The following is a 17,575-nucleotide window of genomic DNA, read 5'->3' as shown; positions in this document are numbered from 1 at the left end:
CTGTTTTGGGTTTGCTGCCTTCACCAGGGGCTGGTGTTTGTTTGCAAAGGAGAGGGAGGTGGTTTTGTGAGGCAGTGGGGGAGGTGGGTGAGATGGGTCTGTGGTGCTCCTCCTCTTTGAAGGGAGTACTTTGGGTTGGGTTGGGATCCTGCTGCTTGTCCCCTTTAACCTGAATTTCTGTGCATCCAACCACTCACTGGTGGCCCTGAGCTATTTACAGCCCAGCCTTCAAGGGTTGATTCCAAACAGTATCTGATTCCACAAGTTAAATTAATGTTCAGTCCCTTAAAACATCATCATCTAATACAACACAACTTCAGCTCCAACAAATAGCAACTTAAGTTGATAAAATATTTATTTCTTTTTCAGTGGTCAAGAAGTAGAAAAGCAGTTTCCACTCACAAAAAGGATATAATTATATATATTTTGAAAGCTTATGCTTCTGGAGAGTTTCCTAAATGTCTTAAATTCCAGGTTTAGTGATTGAAATAGTTATTTGGTAGAATTATGATAATTTCTTTTCCATAAAATGGTAGTGAAAACATGAGAGTGAACAGCCTGCCTTTTGAGGGGCTGAGTGTTATGACCCTGCATTAATCAAATACCATATATTGAATATTTTAAATGTATTACTCAGCTTCCTTTCTGCAGTGCCTACTATGATACATCCCAAGCATGGGACTGTTTCTAAATTCATTCAAACTATTGTAATTTCCTCAAAATCCTCAACTAGCATTCTTAGGAAAATTCTTTGAGTAGAGACACATGTGCAGAGCAGGAGATTTATGTGACTCATTCTAAATTTGCTGAAGAAATGCAGCCTGGCTCAGTGCACGGGGGACAGCTTGGGTAATATTCCAGATATTGCATTAACCACTCCAAAAAACTTGCAGTTCTTGGACTTCAGTGATTCCTAAACTCTAACAAGGCCCATTCAGATGTGTGGTTTACTTTTCAATAAGATGTTTTGGGGAAAAAAAAATAATTAGAAAATATTCATATCCCAGTTGGCTAATTTTCTGTTGGTCGTGGAGGAATCTGAGCTGGAAATTTGATATGCAAGACGTGAAAAATGTGAAAAGATAAGAACTGCTGAGCAATCCCTCATGAAACAGAGTATTTGAAGGAACTAGTGGCAAAGTGTGTCGCAAGGAAATAGCCCTGTGGTGAGCAAAGAAGGGCAGTGCACGTTCCCCACGCAGCCTTTCCTCAGTCAGGCCTTTCCTGGCCTTTCAAGGGGCAGCTCCTGGAGCTCAACAGAGTGTTCATGTCAGTTGTAAGAATTCCTAAGGGATGATGGGCCAAGTTCTTAACCAGAATTCCACCCCCTGCTCACATTTCTGGTGGTGGTGGCTGGGGCAGACCGTCTGGGAGGGGGGTGAGTTCCTCATTGCTCAGCACCCAGGCTGGGTGGCATCTCCAAAGGATCCTGTGCTGGGCAGGACAGAGGCCTGGGGGCCTTGGGGTGTATCCAGAATTCTCATGTAGGAACCCTGTCAGGTCTGGGCACTAATGAGACAGTGGAGGGTGTCCCTGCCCATGGCAGGGGGTTGGAACTGGGTGGTCTTCAAGGTCTCTTCCCACCCAAACCGGTCTGTTGTTGTCTGCATTAACTGGAGCCTGAATTTGGAGGATAAAGGAGAAAATCAGAGACCTCCATGTGAAGAAAACTGGAGACTCCTCAGTCTGGAAAAGAGAGGGCTGATGGAGATTTGCAATGTCTCAAATGGCAGAGCATTAACTGAGGGTGGCTCACCGTCTGCCCTGGTGCAGGTGCTGGAGAACAAGCACTGTAGTTGTCAGAAGCAAATTCAAAACACACAAAATAGGCTCCTCTGCTCCGTAAAATTGTCTGTGATTTGCAAATTGGCTTTTTTACAATCAAGTCAGGCATTTGCTGTGCAGGTCTTAACCCTCACAGAACATTTGTGCTTTGCAGGCTGTGATTTTCAGTCTCCTTGTTGACTTACAAGCTTGTTGGATTTATATGATACGTCCCAGTTGATGTAATATCAGCTGAAGTGTTGGATTTTACAGCTCTGAAGGGAGGCAGGTGAAGAACTGTCAGGGTGGATCCGTGAACTGTCTGTGACAGTTTGAAGATGCCTCATAAAGACATTGAAAAATTGCCATGTCAGCTCTGTTATCTCATTTAAAAGTTGCTATTTTTGGCTGGATGTGCTTTGGGCAGAGGCAGGGTGTGAATGGGGTGATGATCCTACAGCAGGAGCACGGTTAGGACTGGGCTGTTGGCCAGAAGGTCTTGCCCTAAGAAAATGGCCAAGTTGAGGGTGTTTCAAAGAGCAGAGAAGCTCCAACAGCTCCCCAGACTCACGTGTATAAGTGAAGTTTTTGGGATAACACTGCAGTCAGAGAGGGGATTTGAGCTGGGGCAGAAAGAAGGAACCCAAACCCACAAAAATCCATTTATTTGAGCTTGTTTCAGCTTGGGGCTGATGGTTTGGGTCAGTCCCTGCTTAGTTTGAAGCACTGTGCCCAGATCCACATCTCTGCCATACCTTCAGCAGTCTGAGGAATTCTTTTACATCATGTTTATCACTTTAATCCCCTTAATCCTCGGGATCTTTTCCTCAAAAAAAAAGGGAAAAAACCCACCATATTTGTCATACCCTTCAGCTTTCATGGAGTTAAGCAAATAGTTTTCATCAGCCCATATTTTTCCAGATGGTTTGTGATCCCATATCTTATCGGTACCCCCAGGATCTTGCAGATTCCAGAGGCCCAGGCCGTGCCTCAGGAAATTCCTGAATGCTCCCAAGGTTGGTTATTGCTGTTCAGTGAGCACTGGGTGGGATTTCTGCTGCCTCAGTGGGACTGGGGTCCCTGTGGTTGAGATCAAGGTCCCCCAGTTTCCCCGCTGGTTTTATTCGGTGCTGTCCAACAGGTCCTTCAGCCCTCCTGTTTTTCCGTGTCTCCCAAACCCTTCTGGGGAGGTGGGGCTGGTGGTGATTGAAGTTGCTTTGAAAGGCTTTGGTGCAAGATGGAATCCCTGTATCAGGTGTTGTTGTTACCTGGTCTGAGGGTGGGGAGGCCCTGGCACAGGTTGCCCAGAGAAGCTGTGGCTGCCCCATCCCTAGAAGTGTCCAAGGCCAGGTTGGACAGGGCTTGGAGCAACCTGGGCTAGTGGAAGGTGTCCCATGGCAGGGGGTGGCACTGGGTGACCTTTAGGGTCCCTCTAACCCAAACCATTCCGTGGTTCTCTGATGTTTCTATGATTACTGGTGTTAAGACCTGCCAGTGTTGGTTTTGGGAGGGGCACAGCACCCAGGTAGGAGCTGAGTCCTCCCAGTTTTACCTGGCGTGGCCCCTGTCACCCTGCAGGCAGCACAGGGCTCTGGAGCAGCTGCAGCCCCACCTGCCCCAGCCTTGCTGGCTCTCACCTTGAGCCCCTGCAGGTCAGAGGACTTTTGACCCGCTCTTGTTTCCCAGATGCACCGGGATGGTGGATCAGATCCATGGCCATGTGTATCCTGCCATTGGGAGGGGCTGCTTCCAGATGATTCCCAGACACAGGCCTGGACAGCTGCTGGGTTTACTTATAATGAGGGAAATGTTTTCCACTGTAGTTCTGGTTGCTTTTTGACTAATTTGGATAAAAACACCCCCATTAATGCCAACAGCCCAGACCCCTGAGTGTCAAGTGAGCTGTTGGAAGGAAGCACCTGATCATATCTGTGTGTTGAGGATGCTGAGGGATTTGCCATCTCCAGCCTGCCCAGGGAGATCGTGGAATGATTCCACCCTTGGTCACTGCAGCCACGTTCAAACACAACGTGCTCCAGTGAAAAGTATTAGAGCCTTTTTCCAGCAGTAAGTCACTGCTGGCTCCTCGGTGCCATTCGGGAGGAAAAATATCCAGCAAACATTTCATGGGATTAATGACAGAATGCTGAAAGAGGAGGAGGCAGCAGGGGAAACAGGTTGCAGCGTGCTGGCCCTAAATCTGGTAGTTATTATGTTTTATGGGGTACCGGGAGGTAATCGGGACCATATGACGGTGTGGATGGAAAGGCTCATTGCTCCCCTGCAGTGCTCACCCTGCACCGGCCTGAGGAATTCCAGCATTCCATGAGCCCAGTGTTGATTTGGAACAGATGGGCCTCTGGTCCTTCAGTGGGATCACAGAGCTGTGCAGGCTCAGGAGAGCGTTCCCAGAGAGCGGTGCTGGGGCCGCTGGGCCACAGCAAATAGGAGCTGGCTCTGAGTTCTGCAGGGCTGGTGTTCCAAAGGCATCCCATCCGGGAGGGCAGGCAGTGGGAATGTGTGCTGACACTCAGGATGGCCCCCGTGCTCATGGTGGTCCTCGTCAGACCAGGAAACTCCCCGGGGGAGCATAACGGGAACAGGGACAGCTCTGAACCTGCTGCCCCCACACACGTGGTGACAGACCCTGGGGGTGTCACTCCTGCCCTGGAAGCAGCACTTGGAACAGGCTGCTCTGCACATGGGCTTTGCCTGGGAGACTCCTGGTGGGCGGGGCCATAAACAGGAGCACTTGGACTTTGATGGGGCTTGGAGCAACCTGGCATATGGAAAATGTCCCTGCCCATGGCAGGGGGTGGGATGGGATGAGATGGGATGGGATGGGATGGGATGAGTTTCAAGGGCCCTTCCAACCCAAACCAGTCTGTGACTCCATGACTTCGGAGCTTCTGGATTTGGCAGAGTTTGGGCTCTATGTGTTGAGTGCATTGTTGTACCTGTCCCATCCCAGCCCTGCCTTTTCCCTTGAGTGTTGTGTAACTTACTGGAGGTGAAATCTGCTGGATGGAGTTAAGGCATGCACACAAAGCTAGCAGTGGTAAAAACAATATAAATCAGCACTTCTTGAAGCTGGCTGCTCTAAAAATTACCCTTTTCTCCTATAAATGTATTTATTGTTTGCATACTTTATGTAACCCAAACCAAAGAGATCAGGCAAAGGAAACTGAGGAAGCCGAAAAAGCTTAAAACCAAAATTTAAAAAGTCATATCCATTTCTTATTGGTTCCATGTTTATGTGTGGGTTTGATTCTATTTAGGAAATTTATGAGCATACTTCTCCTCCTATTAACAGATTTTATTTAACAGTGAAGGATTACCAATGCAAATCAAATAATACATTGATTGTTCCCAGAACCAGTGACTTTGTACCCTCCTGGTTCAGCACAGCGTGTGGAGCTGGAATAAGCAACAATTAACAGCTCTACTGACGTTCTTCTGGTTTTATTTTGTTCTTTTTTTCCCCAGGCACAATCACTTAGTTGTGAACTTTAAAATTGCAACATATATTCTCTTGTTTCCTGTAGGAAAAACAAGTTGTTGCTTATTTTCTTGCTAGAATTCAGAGACTTGCCAAGAGGTGGGAATGTTTCTTGACTAAGGAACATTTCCTTGGGGATCTTGACCAACCATCTGGGCATTTGGTGCCTGTGTGGGGCTGGTTTGTCTTGTGTTGCTGCTCACGTGTTCTTCATGTTCTAGAATCCTTCTCCTGTGTTACTTGGACTCTCCTTCCAAGGCAAGCCCAGCCAGGCTGAGGAAGGAGGAGAACTTGGCAGACAGTGACAGGACAAGGGGCAGTGGTTTCAAACTGCCACAGGCAGGGATAGATGGGATATTGGGAAGGAATTCTTTACTCGGAGGGTGGGGAGGCCCTGGCACAGGTTGCCCAGAGAAGCTGTGGCTGCCCCATCCCTGGAAGTGTCCAAGGCCAGGTTGGACGGGGCTTGGAGCAGCCTGGGCTGGTGGAAGGTGTTCCTGCCCATGGCAGGGGGTGGAACAGGATGGGCTTTAAAGTCCTTCCAACCCAAACCATTCCATGATCCTATGGACTCGCCCTTCATGTAGAAGATGTTCCCAAGTGTCCCCAGCTGGTGCTGCCAGCGCTGCAGGGGAGCAGGACGGGGGTGCAGCAGGTCCAGTGCCTGGGGGATGTGAGGTGAGGAGCTGCTGGAGTGGGGGGATGCCCAGAGCTCTCCAACGCCTTGGCTGAGGTTTGCTCTGAGGTGCTCATCCATAGGGATAATTCCAAGTAACTGGATAAAACAGGCCTTTGTTGTGCCTGCTCAGTGTTACCCAGACCCTGAGCCAGAGGTCTGGCTTTGGTGCTGCTGAGATGAAGCAGAGCCATGAACTCCCCTCCTTTGCTGAGTCCAAACGAGGTTTCAGCCGCTCACACAGACTTCTCACCCCATAAACCCACCTTGCACAGAGCCCCTTGGCTGAGACAGGGGAGGTCCAGCCTGGGCTCCTTTCCACCTGGGTGGGGGTCACAGGCTGGGACCCCCTCTCCTCCCCATCAATATGTTCTGGTGCACTGACAGGTGCCAGGGATTGTCCTGGCCCAGGCAAAGCCATCGTATCCACGGTCCAGCTCCAGAGTTCACACCCAAAACAGCCACGAGACGAGTCTGTCTCTGGGATTTTGTCATTCCCTTTTCCTCAACCTCCCCCTCTCTGAGCCCTGCAGTGCAGAAGTGCTGTTCCAGTCACAGAGCCAGGGAATGAAATAAAGAGTGTTTCCACAAATCCTAATTCAGGTCAGATGGGACAGGTTACTCAGGGAAACAGAGGCTGGCATAAAAACCCTCCTTCAAATTTGCTTTCAGGATTTAGAATTGACAGGAGTTTTTAGAGTACAAAACTGGTTCTAAAGCCTGTAAAAGTGTAGCTTAAATGTGACCAACATAATAGGCTTAATGCCCTTGGGGAAGTCAGCTAATTTTTCCTTCCTCTCTCCCTTACATGCTTCTGACCATTTATTTTAAAGAGCTGCAGATCCATCTTGACCATAATTTGGATTTCATTGCTTTAAATCACATCAAAAGGACCTTTAGTCACCACTGGATCACCAGCACTCACCAGGACGTGCCTCGTGCTGGGGGAGCAGTTGCAGAGCAAGGAGGTTCTGGTGACAGGACCCTGTGTGTTGTATCTTATTGATATCCTGAAAGTTTCCTGGGACCCAATTAATCTTTCCTTACCAGGTGAATTTAGGGTGTGCAGTTACATGTAATGGAATTACAGAGGGATTCAGGGAACTGAGTTGTCTCCACCTTCCCAGCCTGGGATTGTTTTCTTTTTACCTTTTTTGCTAACTCAAGGCTGCAAGTGATTTGGTTCTGTTCTTCCTACCAAAAATGTTTTGGTTTGTTGTGAATAGGCCTTTTTATGATGAATTATTTCTGCCTTATCTCTGAAATCCATGAGGATCACTCAAGGTGGACATTTGATCCACAGTGTTCATATAACTTGCCATGATGGACTGGGAGAAGTGTGAACCACACCTTACCTAGAACTGAGCCCATTTATGCACCTGTGTTTTAGGAAAGCCCAAAATATATCTTAAGCTGCACATTACATTGAGTTACAAGCAATTTGTAAGCACTGCAATGATTTTAAAAGCACCTTTTTCCTTCTCATCCCTGGAAGTGTCCATGGCCAGGCTGGACAGGGCTTGGATCAACCTGGGACAGTGGAAGGTGTCCCTGCCCAGGGGAGGGGAGTGGAATGGGATGGTCTTTAAGGTCCCTTCCCACCCAACTCATTCTGTGACTCTGCTGACACTGGGATAACTGAGATCAGCTCTTGTGTGTTGAAACTGGTAGTTCATTGCAAAAGGTTGAAAAACACCCCGTAGCAAGTTGGGCTCGTTCTCAGACATTGCCACGCTCAGCACATCCAGCAGCAGGAACAGCTGTGAGTAACAGCCCCTCTCATGGCAGAGGTTTGCAGATTGTCTGGGCTGGAGGCTTTTTGCCCTTGGTATTGACAAATCAAGGCTGCTTTTTTCAAGGAACTTCCTGCTCAGCCAGCCTTGGCTCCGGTGCTGGAGCTGATGTCGATTTTGGCACACGTTCTCAGCCTCAGAACCTTTCTCAGTGTCATCCACAAAGCCTTGCTAAGCAATTTCTTAAGGGTTTGTGTCTCTCCACACATCTTTGCAATGTTTTGTTCTGTGGTATTTAGGAACCTCCTTCACCCCCTTGTTGCCCAGAGAAGCTGTGGCTGCCACATCCCTGGAAGTGTCCAAGGCCAGGTTGGACGGGGCTTGGAGCAACCTGGGACAGTGGAAGGTGTCCCTGCCCATGGCAGGGGGTGGGACTGGATGAGCTCTCAGGTCCTTCCCAACCCAAACCATTCTGGGATTCTGTGATTCCCAGTCCCACCTGGCACTGGGCACCTTTTCTCAGTTGTTACCAGAGGCTGGAGCCTCCCAGGCTGGTTTTTCTCCTGGCCATCTGGCCTCTCTGTAGCATTTTTGGCAGATTCCAACACCCCAGTTTTGAATTTTCTGCATTTTCAGTGACAGTTTGACCACTGATACTTTGTTCTGGCAACCCATCCCTTTGTACCTCTGGTAAACTCATTCCTCATATGTCGTGATTTCATGTGAAATACTGCATTTATTTCATTTCTTTCCTGAGCTTTCACATCTTGGTTAGATGAAAATGTTGAAACCAAGTGTTCCAAGCTGGTCTGTGGCTGGACAGCCAGGCTGCCTCGTGCTCTCAGCCTCCCTTGCTGCTGACTCCTCTTGTCAGCAGGTCCAGAAACCGCCTCCCGTCAGCCACGTTTGCTGAAAAGTCACAGCTCATTTTTCCAGTTAGGAGGTTTCCTTAGAGCACTTTATTCCTCCACCTTCCTCTCACAGTGACTCACCAGGGCAGCATGAGACTGTGAGTCAGCCCCTGCCCAGCTGGTCCTGGGGGTGACTCACCCTGGGGGGGGCTGCAGGACAGTCCTGGCTCTGTGACCCCTTCCCAGTCCATCCCCCCACACGTATGCTGAGCCTGCAGCTCTCTCCTGCGTTGGCATCCAGGTCATCATCTAAGGAGCTCCTCCTTTTCTTTTCCGTGCCTTTTTCCCTTGGAGAGCTGCTTGTTCCCATTCACAGGGGCTATAAAATGATACCACTCTTGGAGGTAACAAAGAAGCCCCATTAGACTGAGTTTCTCTCCTGCTTTGGGGGTGCAGACACAGCAGTGCCAAGGAGTGAGCCCCAAAGTGGAGCTGTCTGCCCACACCCTGCGTGGCCACACCTGCCCTGGGAAGGGGCACTTTGGTTTCTCTCATTTCTGTGGGTTATTTTAATGTGCTTCATGTTTCTCCCCAGACACTGTCAGAAGCTGTGTAGCAAAGCTGTTCTTCAGCTGTCCCCTGAAGGGCCACTACTGCTTGTACAGCAAGTCCAGCTTCACCCTGGTGAGCCATCAGCCTCCCCTGTGGATCCACATCATGTTCCTCTTCCAGCAGGTGCGTGGGACACAAACCAGTGGCACCTCTGGGGCGTCCCTGTTGCACTTGGGAAAAAATGTTTAGGCATTAATCTCATTGAATGCACTTCTAATTCACTGTAATATGTGACCCTCGTGATGCCTCAGACAGTCATTCAGCTGGGCTGAAGTGATTTTGCACTTTATGAGCTTTTGTATTTCTATTAATACCCCAAGTTCAAACTGGCTGGGGAGATTGCAAAGCCTGGGGATGAAAAAGTGGGACCAAACCACATTGTCCTCATTCAGGCAAAACTTCCAGCAAGTCCCAGGTGCCTTGCAAGCACCCAGGAGCATGGCAGTGGATTTTCAGGGCAGCAGAACCAACCCCCAGGCTGCAGGAGGAGGTTGGAGGTGCAGAACCCACTGGGATATTTCAGTGCACAAGTTTTGATGGAGCAGTATTTGTAAATCTGATCAGCACTGTTCTACCTCCCCTGAAGTGATTTTCTCATGTTTAATACTCTTTCCAAGTACAGCCCAATATTTGGACATGTGTGGGATTTCCTGATAGGTTACAAATAGTATTAAACTGTCAGAGAAATCCCTACAATCCCACTTCAAGGTGAAACAGGTGAGTTTTGAGTTAAAATATAAGGCTCAGTTTTTTAACCTACGTAGAGCTGTTCATCCAGTTCATCCCACCCTAATTCAGCCCTAGAAACACCCAGGATTGATCCAAAATGTAACACATCCACAGCAAAGGATGCTGCGAATTTAAGAGCCCTGGTGGCTCTGCCCTGCGTGTATTCCTAGAAATAAGCACAAAAACTGCTTTTCAAAAATGCTGGTCAGTTAATTTGAAAAATATTAGTGAAGACTTACATCGTGTTTCGAAACCCTTGGATGGAAATTGGGAAATTATTAGTGCAGGACAGCAGGATTAGGCTTGACGGGGTTGCCTAGAAAGAGGAGACAGAACGTCCATCCAGGAACCCTCCGTTCGAAGGACATTGCTCAAATTGTGAAATCAAATAGCTGTAGTGTGGAAAATCAGATCTATTCGTGAGCTCTTAACTTGGCTCCTGCCTGTAAATGCATTTTTTAATTCCAGGCTCACGTAGTAGAGACAGTAGAGGCAGAAACGTTTTGCTCTCTCAGCCACAGTGTTCTCATAACATGGGCTTTGAGGGCAGTGTAGAACTGAAGAACTCAGTGGTGTTCAATTATGAGAATAATTTCAGGTGTTGAAGGTTGTGTCATTTGGCAGAGGGAGCTTTGGAGGGGAGAGCACCCAACTCAACAAGGTTTCATCTTGTTCTGTGAATGGCCAGGGGCTGAAAACCCCTGTACCCTGTGCTGAGCATGTTCTGGGGGGTTTTCCTCTCGCATTTCGTCCACCTTCTGCCCAGTGCAGGCACAAACATTGCCCTCTTACTCCTTCCTGCACAAGGACCGAGAGCTGAAGGAGGTCCAAACAAACATACACAAACCTGGAGTGGAGTGAAGCATCCCTTGCCACTGCCTGGTAAATGCCACATCTTCCCAAAGAGATGCACATCCCCGAGATCCCTGGGTCCTGGAGGCCAGTGCTGCTCAGGTGGTGAGAGATGAGCATTTCAAGGCAAAAACAATGTGCAAGTTGTGCAGTGGTGGCTGGGAGATAATCCTTGGTGAGCCACAGACCTCAAAGACATGGAACACACAGCCAATTTAAAAAGCCCCCGAGGAAATGGAATATTTGAGGGTGTATCTAATTGTGTGTCTATTGATCCATCAGAACTCCTTACCTGGAGCTGAACCAACCCCTGGTTACTCTCATGGCAAGGCCAAGATGTTCTTTGTTAATGACCAAGCAAAAAATGCCTGAAATCCTGTTTTCACCATCTTTCCAGAGCTTGTTTGCAGAACCCTTGTCCATACAGAGCAATTCCGTGCAAGTCCTCAAGGCCCTGTGGGAGAAGACTCAGCTCAAGGGGATGCACAGCTTTGAAACTGCCATGATCCAGTCGACATTCCCCCACCAAAAGGTGAGAGTTTATTTTTCTCACAAATAAAAATGGTAAAAGGACTTAACCCTGCATTTTGGAACAGCTGTACAAAGACCTTTACAGTAACTACAGCGAGTCTTTGCTCCACAGAGGGTCCACAGGGGTGTTTTGTGCTGTTATTTGAAAGGTCTCCAGGCTCGTTCTCCACGTGAATTGCTCCCAAAGTGATGAAAATTAGGGATGCTGCCCATGGTTTTTTTCCTGCTCACAGCTTTCACCTCAAGATTCAGATTAGCTGCTGCTGTGGGGTGTTGGGCAGCCCCTGGGAAGTTCACCTGGTTAAACAGGGCCTTGGATTCTATGGAAATGATGGTGTGCACGTGTGCCATTCCTTGCCCCCCTCAGTTTAAAAGATTACTTGCTCAAAGCTGTTTACTGTCTCCGGGATTTCAGCGAGTGCTATTCCAAAGCTATTAATCAGACTTCTTGGAAAAGGCAGCTGGAGGATTGTAAAACAAATATCTATTTATTCCTGAGCGTCTCCATCCAGCTCAACGGGATGAAACGACTTGTCAAACGTGATTTTAAAATACTCTCTCTTGGAATATTGTGGGCATGGAGATGCCTCACGGAATAAGATTAAATTATCAAGGCTGTGGCTGATTTAAAACCAGGGCTTTTGTTAGAAACACCTTCTGAACCCCCAGGATAACGTTGTGCTGAAGTGGGAACTCGTGCTGTGGCTTGTCAGAGGAGTGGAAGACCCCCACATGTGAGACCAGTTTTGGGGCCAGTTTTACTTAGACACAGTGGAGCTTGTGCTGAGCATTTTAGCTGCTGTTGAAATCCCAGCCTGACTCATCCAGAGGCATTAGAACAGCTTTGCTGCTCAACACTGGCTTAACTTGAGCCCGTGCCGAGATCTGCTCGTCAGAAGTCGGAGCTGGTGGAGTGTGAAGGAGCTTGGGGTGAATAAAGAGCTTAGGGAAGATTTCATGGCAGTCGTTGGGCAGATTGGATGTGCTGCACCAAGCACACAAAGTCTACAAAACACATCCAACACCCTGGCAATGGGATTAGTCTCCAGCACGTGGTTGCATAACCCTGTTAGTGCTCAGATACAAGTGTCTGGCCTATTTTGGGAACTCCCATCAGCCCTATGACAGTCAGAGTATCTCTGAGTTCCCAAAATAGCAGAGCTGGGAAATGAGATCCTGATCTTCGCTGGGTGAATGAACCGAGCTGTGAATTGGGGTTGGGGAACTCCCGAGCTGGGATTGGCCAACAGCCCTTGGGACAGTCGGGCAGATGGAACTCATCTGGCTTGGGAAGGGGGTTGTAAAGCTCAGTCTTGGGCTCCACAGTTTGCTGCTGGGTGTGCTTTCAGTTTGGTTTCATTTATTGATACAGAACCTGAGTTTGTTTGGGGTTTGTTTGTTGATAAGAATCCGAGTTTGTTTCTAGTGCAATTTCCATTCAGATTTTTGAGAAAAGTACATTCCCAGAGTTTTCTGGGAATGACGTCTAGGACTGCCATAGAGAAGGTCTTCTTTGGCTTTTACATTCCCAAAAAGTCTACCTGGGAAATTCCTGCCATGACCTAGTCCTTACTTTGCTTGACAAGCTCAGCTTCTGCCATAATCTGAGTTTGTCATTTCAGAAGTTCTTCCCATTTGTAACAGAACTTCAAATACTGCAGATTATTTGATAAAATTATTGTAGTTGTTAATGCCAGTAGTTCAGGAAGCAAAATGCTGGGGGTGTGGATGCTTCATTAAGTGCAGCACTTTTAACTGGAAATGTTTTGGAATCTGACAGTTCCAGTGCAGCATCAACATTGCCTGTTACATTTTACATTGAGTCTTATGCATTGTGTTATCAGAATTTGAGCAACCTGGTCTGTGAAAGGTTGCACTAGATGGTCTGTAAGGTCCCTTCCAACTCGAACCATTCTGTGATGATGGTGATGAATTTCTGTGAGCACGTGAGGAAGGTTTGACCCCCAGCACTCAACAGGAACGACGGTGCCACAACACTGCTCTGCCATCACTCCATGTTCGTCCTCTGCTCCTGTGTCTAATCCAGAATATGTTAATTTATTCTTTTTCCCAATTGTGGACTCTAAAGCATTTTTCAAACCTGGAGAAAAACCCATTACATCAGTGCTTTATTCCAGACTAAATTCTGAGAAATGATTTCAGATTTCCGTCACCGTCCGCGACTCCCAAGGTTGGCCCAGACCCACGGCGAGTACCTGGCTCACACAGAGCACGCTGTGCTTCGCTGGGCAGCCTCTTCGTGCCACAAAGAAATATTTATCCAACAGGGCTTAGGATGTGCCAGAAGCAAAGCACTTCCAGATGTACATCCTTCCAGATTTCCGTTCGGTTGCTTCACAGCTCTTTATCAAAGGCGGCGGGGCCGCGTTGCGCAGCCGGGGCCGGGCTGGAGCTCGGGGCTGGCTCTTTGTGCTGCCTCACGTGGGGCAGAGCAGGGAGATGGGGATGCTTTACGAGCCCCATGTGATGCCCTCAGAGAGCCTTTTGTTGCTCAGCCTGGCGAGAGCAGAGCTCACATTTCTGAGCCGTTGTTCGCACTGTCCCTCCCTTTCCTCGTTGCTGTCTCAGAACGAGCTCCACGTTTGCACAATGGACTCACTGAAGTTTCCAAGATTACGGGGCAGGGGGGTGAGATAAATCTCTCCTCTCCAATTAGGCTTTTCCCCCACGCTTCCACTCCTGAAATAAGTGGCTTATTGCAGGGGATTTCAAGCGTGCTCGAGTACCGAGGGGAGAAGCCAGATCGGTGCCCTGATATTTCACTGGTATTTGCTCTCTTTCAGGCCACAGTTAGCTCAGTGCAAACACTGTCAGATTTTTTCACGGGATGGGGAAGCTCCCAGGCTTTCTGTCCAGCCTGTCCCCATGTCCTAGAATGTGCTGCACAGACCCAGGGAGGGCAGTGCCATCATTCTGCCCAGTTGTGTCCTCCAAGGTGCCACAGCAGGAGGTTGGGGCACATCAGGGGTAGGACAAGTCACTGACCGTGCCCTGCTCCCTCTGCTATGCCAAAGTTTGTCTAAAAAGGCTGGAATTGGACAACTGCATCCTCTACAGAGCCTTGCTCAGTGTGATGGACTAATGGCCCTGGCAAGGGATGGTGTTTTCCCCACTGACTGCATAAATCCCTGTTTTCCTTGGGCTGCAGCTTGGGGTGTTGCAGACCTGTGGAGACCCTACACAAACAGGGTTTTCTGGGCAGTGCTGGCAATGCCCTTCGTGTTTGCAGTTGGCTGGTGTTATTTAACACCAACGTTTGTTTAGGTGTGAGATCAGAATTGGTTTCAAAATGAAAATAAAATACACTGAATTATACACTGTTATTAATGACCTCAAAATGAGTATCCTCTGGCTTTTCCCATACTCACAGGTGCAAGTCTATGTTCTGTAGGTTCCTCTGAGCAAGTCATATGTTCACTTCACTTTGGGGATTCACAGTCCTGCTTCCCTGGCTTGTCACCCCTGCTCTGATGGGGGATCTGGAGGGACAGGAGGGAGTGCCCAGCACTGCATTGTGTCAGCAGAGGCCACAACCTTCTGGAGCATTGAAAAAACCCTGGGGATAACAGAAACATGGAATTGTTTAGGTTGGAAAAGCCCTCTAAGACCATCAAGTTCAACCATCCCCAGCACTGCCAAGGCCACCACTGACCCCTGTCCCCAAGTACCACATCCACATGGCTGTTAAATCCCTCCAGGGATGGGGATCCACTTCTGCTCTGGGCAGCTGTGCCAGGGCTGGACAGCCCTTTGCATGAAGAAATTTTCCCTAATATCCCATTTAAACCTCCCCTGGCACAGCCTGAGGCCGTTCCCTCTCCTCCTGTCCCTTGTTCCCTGGGAGCAGAGCCCGACCCCCCCCAGCTCCCCCCTCCTGTCAGGGGGTTGCAGAGCCAGAAGGTCCCCCCTGAGCCTCCTTTTCTCCAGGCTGAGCACCCCCAGCTCCCTCAGCTGCTCCCCATCACACTTGTGCTCTGAAGTTGGGGAACGTGCCGGGCCGAGCTGCTGACAGCGCTGCTGAGGAGGCAAAAGAAACCCCATTCTCTGCCTCCCACAGACCAATCTATGATTTATACATCAGCTGCTACTGCTGGTGGGGAGAGGGACACGTCCTGCTGAGCACATTGGCCCTGGCAGGTTGTCCATCCACAGGAGACACGGGAAGGGCCCTCGCTGGACTCGCTGTGAGTCCCTCTGGGCTTTGGGGTTACGAGCTGTTGGCTTGCAGTGCTTCACCTCCTGAGTGAGTTTGGTTTCTCTCATTCTTGGCCCAGGACCTGGACCACGTGCAGATGCACCTGGAAGAAGTGAGGTTCTTTGATCTGTTTGGCTACAGCGAGGAGGCAGGAGCCTGGCAGTGCTTCATGTGCAACAACCCCGAGAAGGCAACAGGTACGTGGGCAGGTCCAGCCCCTGCCACTGGTGGGGGTGTGGGGAGGGGGGAGGATGGAGTGAGTGAAGCTCGTCTCTGGTGCTGGTGGCAAGTGTTGGGGAAAAGGGAAACCAAACTTTCCAGCGGCTCTTTTAATTGGAATTCTCCATTACCCTCCTCTCGGCTTCTCTGATGAGAGAGGCAAGCACAGACCTGCCCTGGTGTGTGCCCAGTCCAGAAATAACAGCCAGAATGCTTCAGCTGTGTTGGAAAAGAGGGGCAGTGGAAAACAGACTTTTTCCCAGGTCGAAGATCCTGGTGAGCTGTTTTGAAGCTCTCTGGCTGTTTTAGATCAGTGCACTGAAACACAGAGGAATGGCTTGTTCTTAGGTGGGTTTTGCCACTCTCTAAAAATCTGCCTAGTTCTGGCTAAGATTTTGGAATATTTTGGTCAAGCCTTTGAATAATTGGATTTTTCAGCTATTTAACAACTCTCTTTGTACTCATCAGTGAGTCTTGCAAGGGTGGCACAGGCCCTGCTGCAGGCCAGGCTGCCCCTGCTCTTTCTGTGGGGCTTGAGCACCTTCCTCCTTCCACAACTCCCTTGGGACTCGATGGCCACAAGAGAAATCACACTTTGAGCCAAAATTTCACATCCCCAGTGGTCTGAGTGTGGTTTGTCCCTCACACCAGTGACAGACGGGTGTCAGGCTGCAAGGGAAAGGAGTCTCCTGCTTAAAATGTCAAGGCTTCATGAAACAGCTTCGGGCTGAATTTCCAAAGGCATTTAACTGGTCCAAAGAGGAGTGTTTGGACAGTGGGCCCAGGCACAGGGTGGGATTCTTGGGGTGTCCTGTGAAGGCCCAGAAATCAGAGAGAGGGGGAGTCCCCATCCCTGGAGGGATTTAAAAAGTGAGTAAATGTGGCATTTCACAATATGATTTAGTTGACATGGTGGTGTAAGTCAAAGGTTGGACTTGATCCTGGAAGTCTTTTCCAGCCTTTATGATTCTCTGATTCTATGATTAATGCAGCCAAAGCTCTGCCCTCCAGCCTGAGCAGGTTCCACCCAGCAGTGGAGCTGTTCTGTGCTTCCCAAGAAGTGCCAAAATCCCCCCTCTCTGAAGATGTGTGAGGCAGGAGAAGAATCTAATAAAAATCAGCACCCACAAAATCCCCATTTCCCCTTTGCTTTGGAGCCAGGGCTGAGCTCAGGGATGCCTTTGAGGATGGGCAGGAGCAGGAGGAATGGGCACAGAATATTTTTGGGCTGTAACTGTCCTTTTTATGGGTAATGACTCTCTTTGTCTCAGTTTAAAGATAACTTTGTAAGAAAGGCACATTATGAATATATCATGATTTGCTTCTCTGCTCCAAAGGCCTTTAGAAGGCCAAGGAAATAAAGTCTTGAATGGGCCATGTGAAAACTCAGGAAAGGAACATGGAAGGTAGAGCTCAGTGGAATAAAATCTGCAGGGAATGGCAAATTCCCCTCTGTATTGGTGATGGGAAGCTGTGGCAGCTGGGAAGAGTCCAGAGTGGGACCCTCCGGGGTTTTTCTGGATTTATAAGATCTGACACAAGAAAGACGATTTTAAGGTCTCCTTGGCTTGATGAGGAATGTGAAGGCTGTGAAACATCTTTTATTTTCATTCCAGAGTGGGACAGACACTCTGAAACCCCAAATACTTTTGAAAGACAAGACAGTAATTTCTTCCTCTCAGCAATGCAGTTTAGCAAACGAATTCTTCTTGGAGAAGGAATTCAGAGGCAAATTCTTTTTCTATTATTGTCTTCTGGTTTCTGTTCATGTGGGGTTTTGTTGCATTTTTTTGGATGCTGTGTTGCAAGATGCCTTTTATCCTCCAGACTTGGGCAAGCATTTTGTCCTAAGGCCTTGACCTTGGGATGCCCAGAGAAGCTGTGGCTGCCCCA

General features: G+C 48.8%; 1 protein-coding gene across 1 annotated transcript in view; it reads left to right on the top strand.

The window, feature by feature from the left end:
- Window positions 1-1,296: 1,296 nt before the first annotated feature.
- The window catches only part of LOC115307712 (ventricular zone-expressed PH domain-containing protein homolog 1-like), a 19,150-nt gene continuing 2,871 nt past the window's right edge, over window positions 1,297-17,575 (top strand). Inside the window, exons 1-4 of the mRNA XM_029962316.1 lie at window positions 1,297-1,378; window positions 9,119-9,258; window positions 11,114-11,248; window positions 15,543-15,660. Of these exons, the coding sequence (XP_029818176.1) occupies window positions 1,297-1,378; window positions 9,119-9,258; window positions 11,114-11,248; window positions 15,543-15,660 (475 nt within the window). The remainder of the gene's footprint in view (window positions 1,379-9,118; window positions 9,259-11,113; window positions 11,249-15,542; window positions 15,661-17,575) is intronic.

The sequence above is a fragment of the Manacus vitellinus genome, unplaced genomic scaffold (assembly GCF_001715985.3).
Source record: "Manacus vitellinus isolate BGI_N305 unplaced genomic scaffold, ASM171598v3 scaffold_45_pilon, whole genome shotgun sequence".
NCBI lineage: Eukaryota > Metazoa > Chordata > Aves > Passeriformes > Pipridae > Manacus > Manacus vitellinus.
The sequence above is the reverse complement of the archived record's forward strand: the minus strand, read 5'-3'. Positions and strand labels throughout refer to the sequence as shown.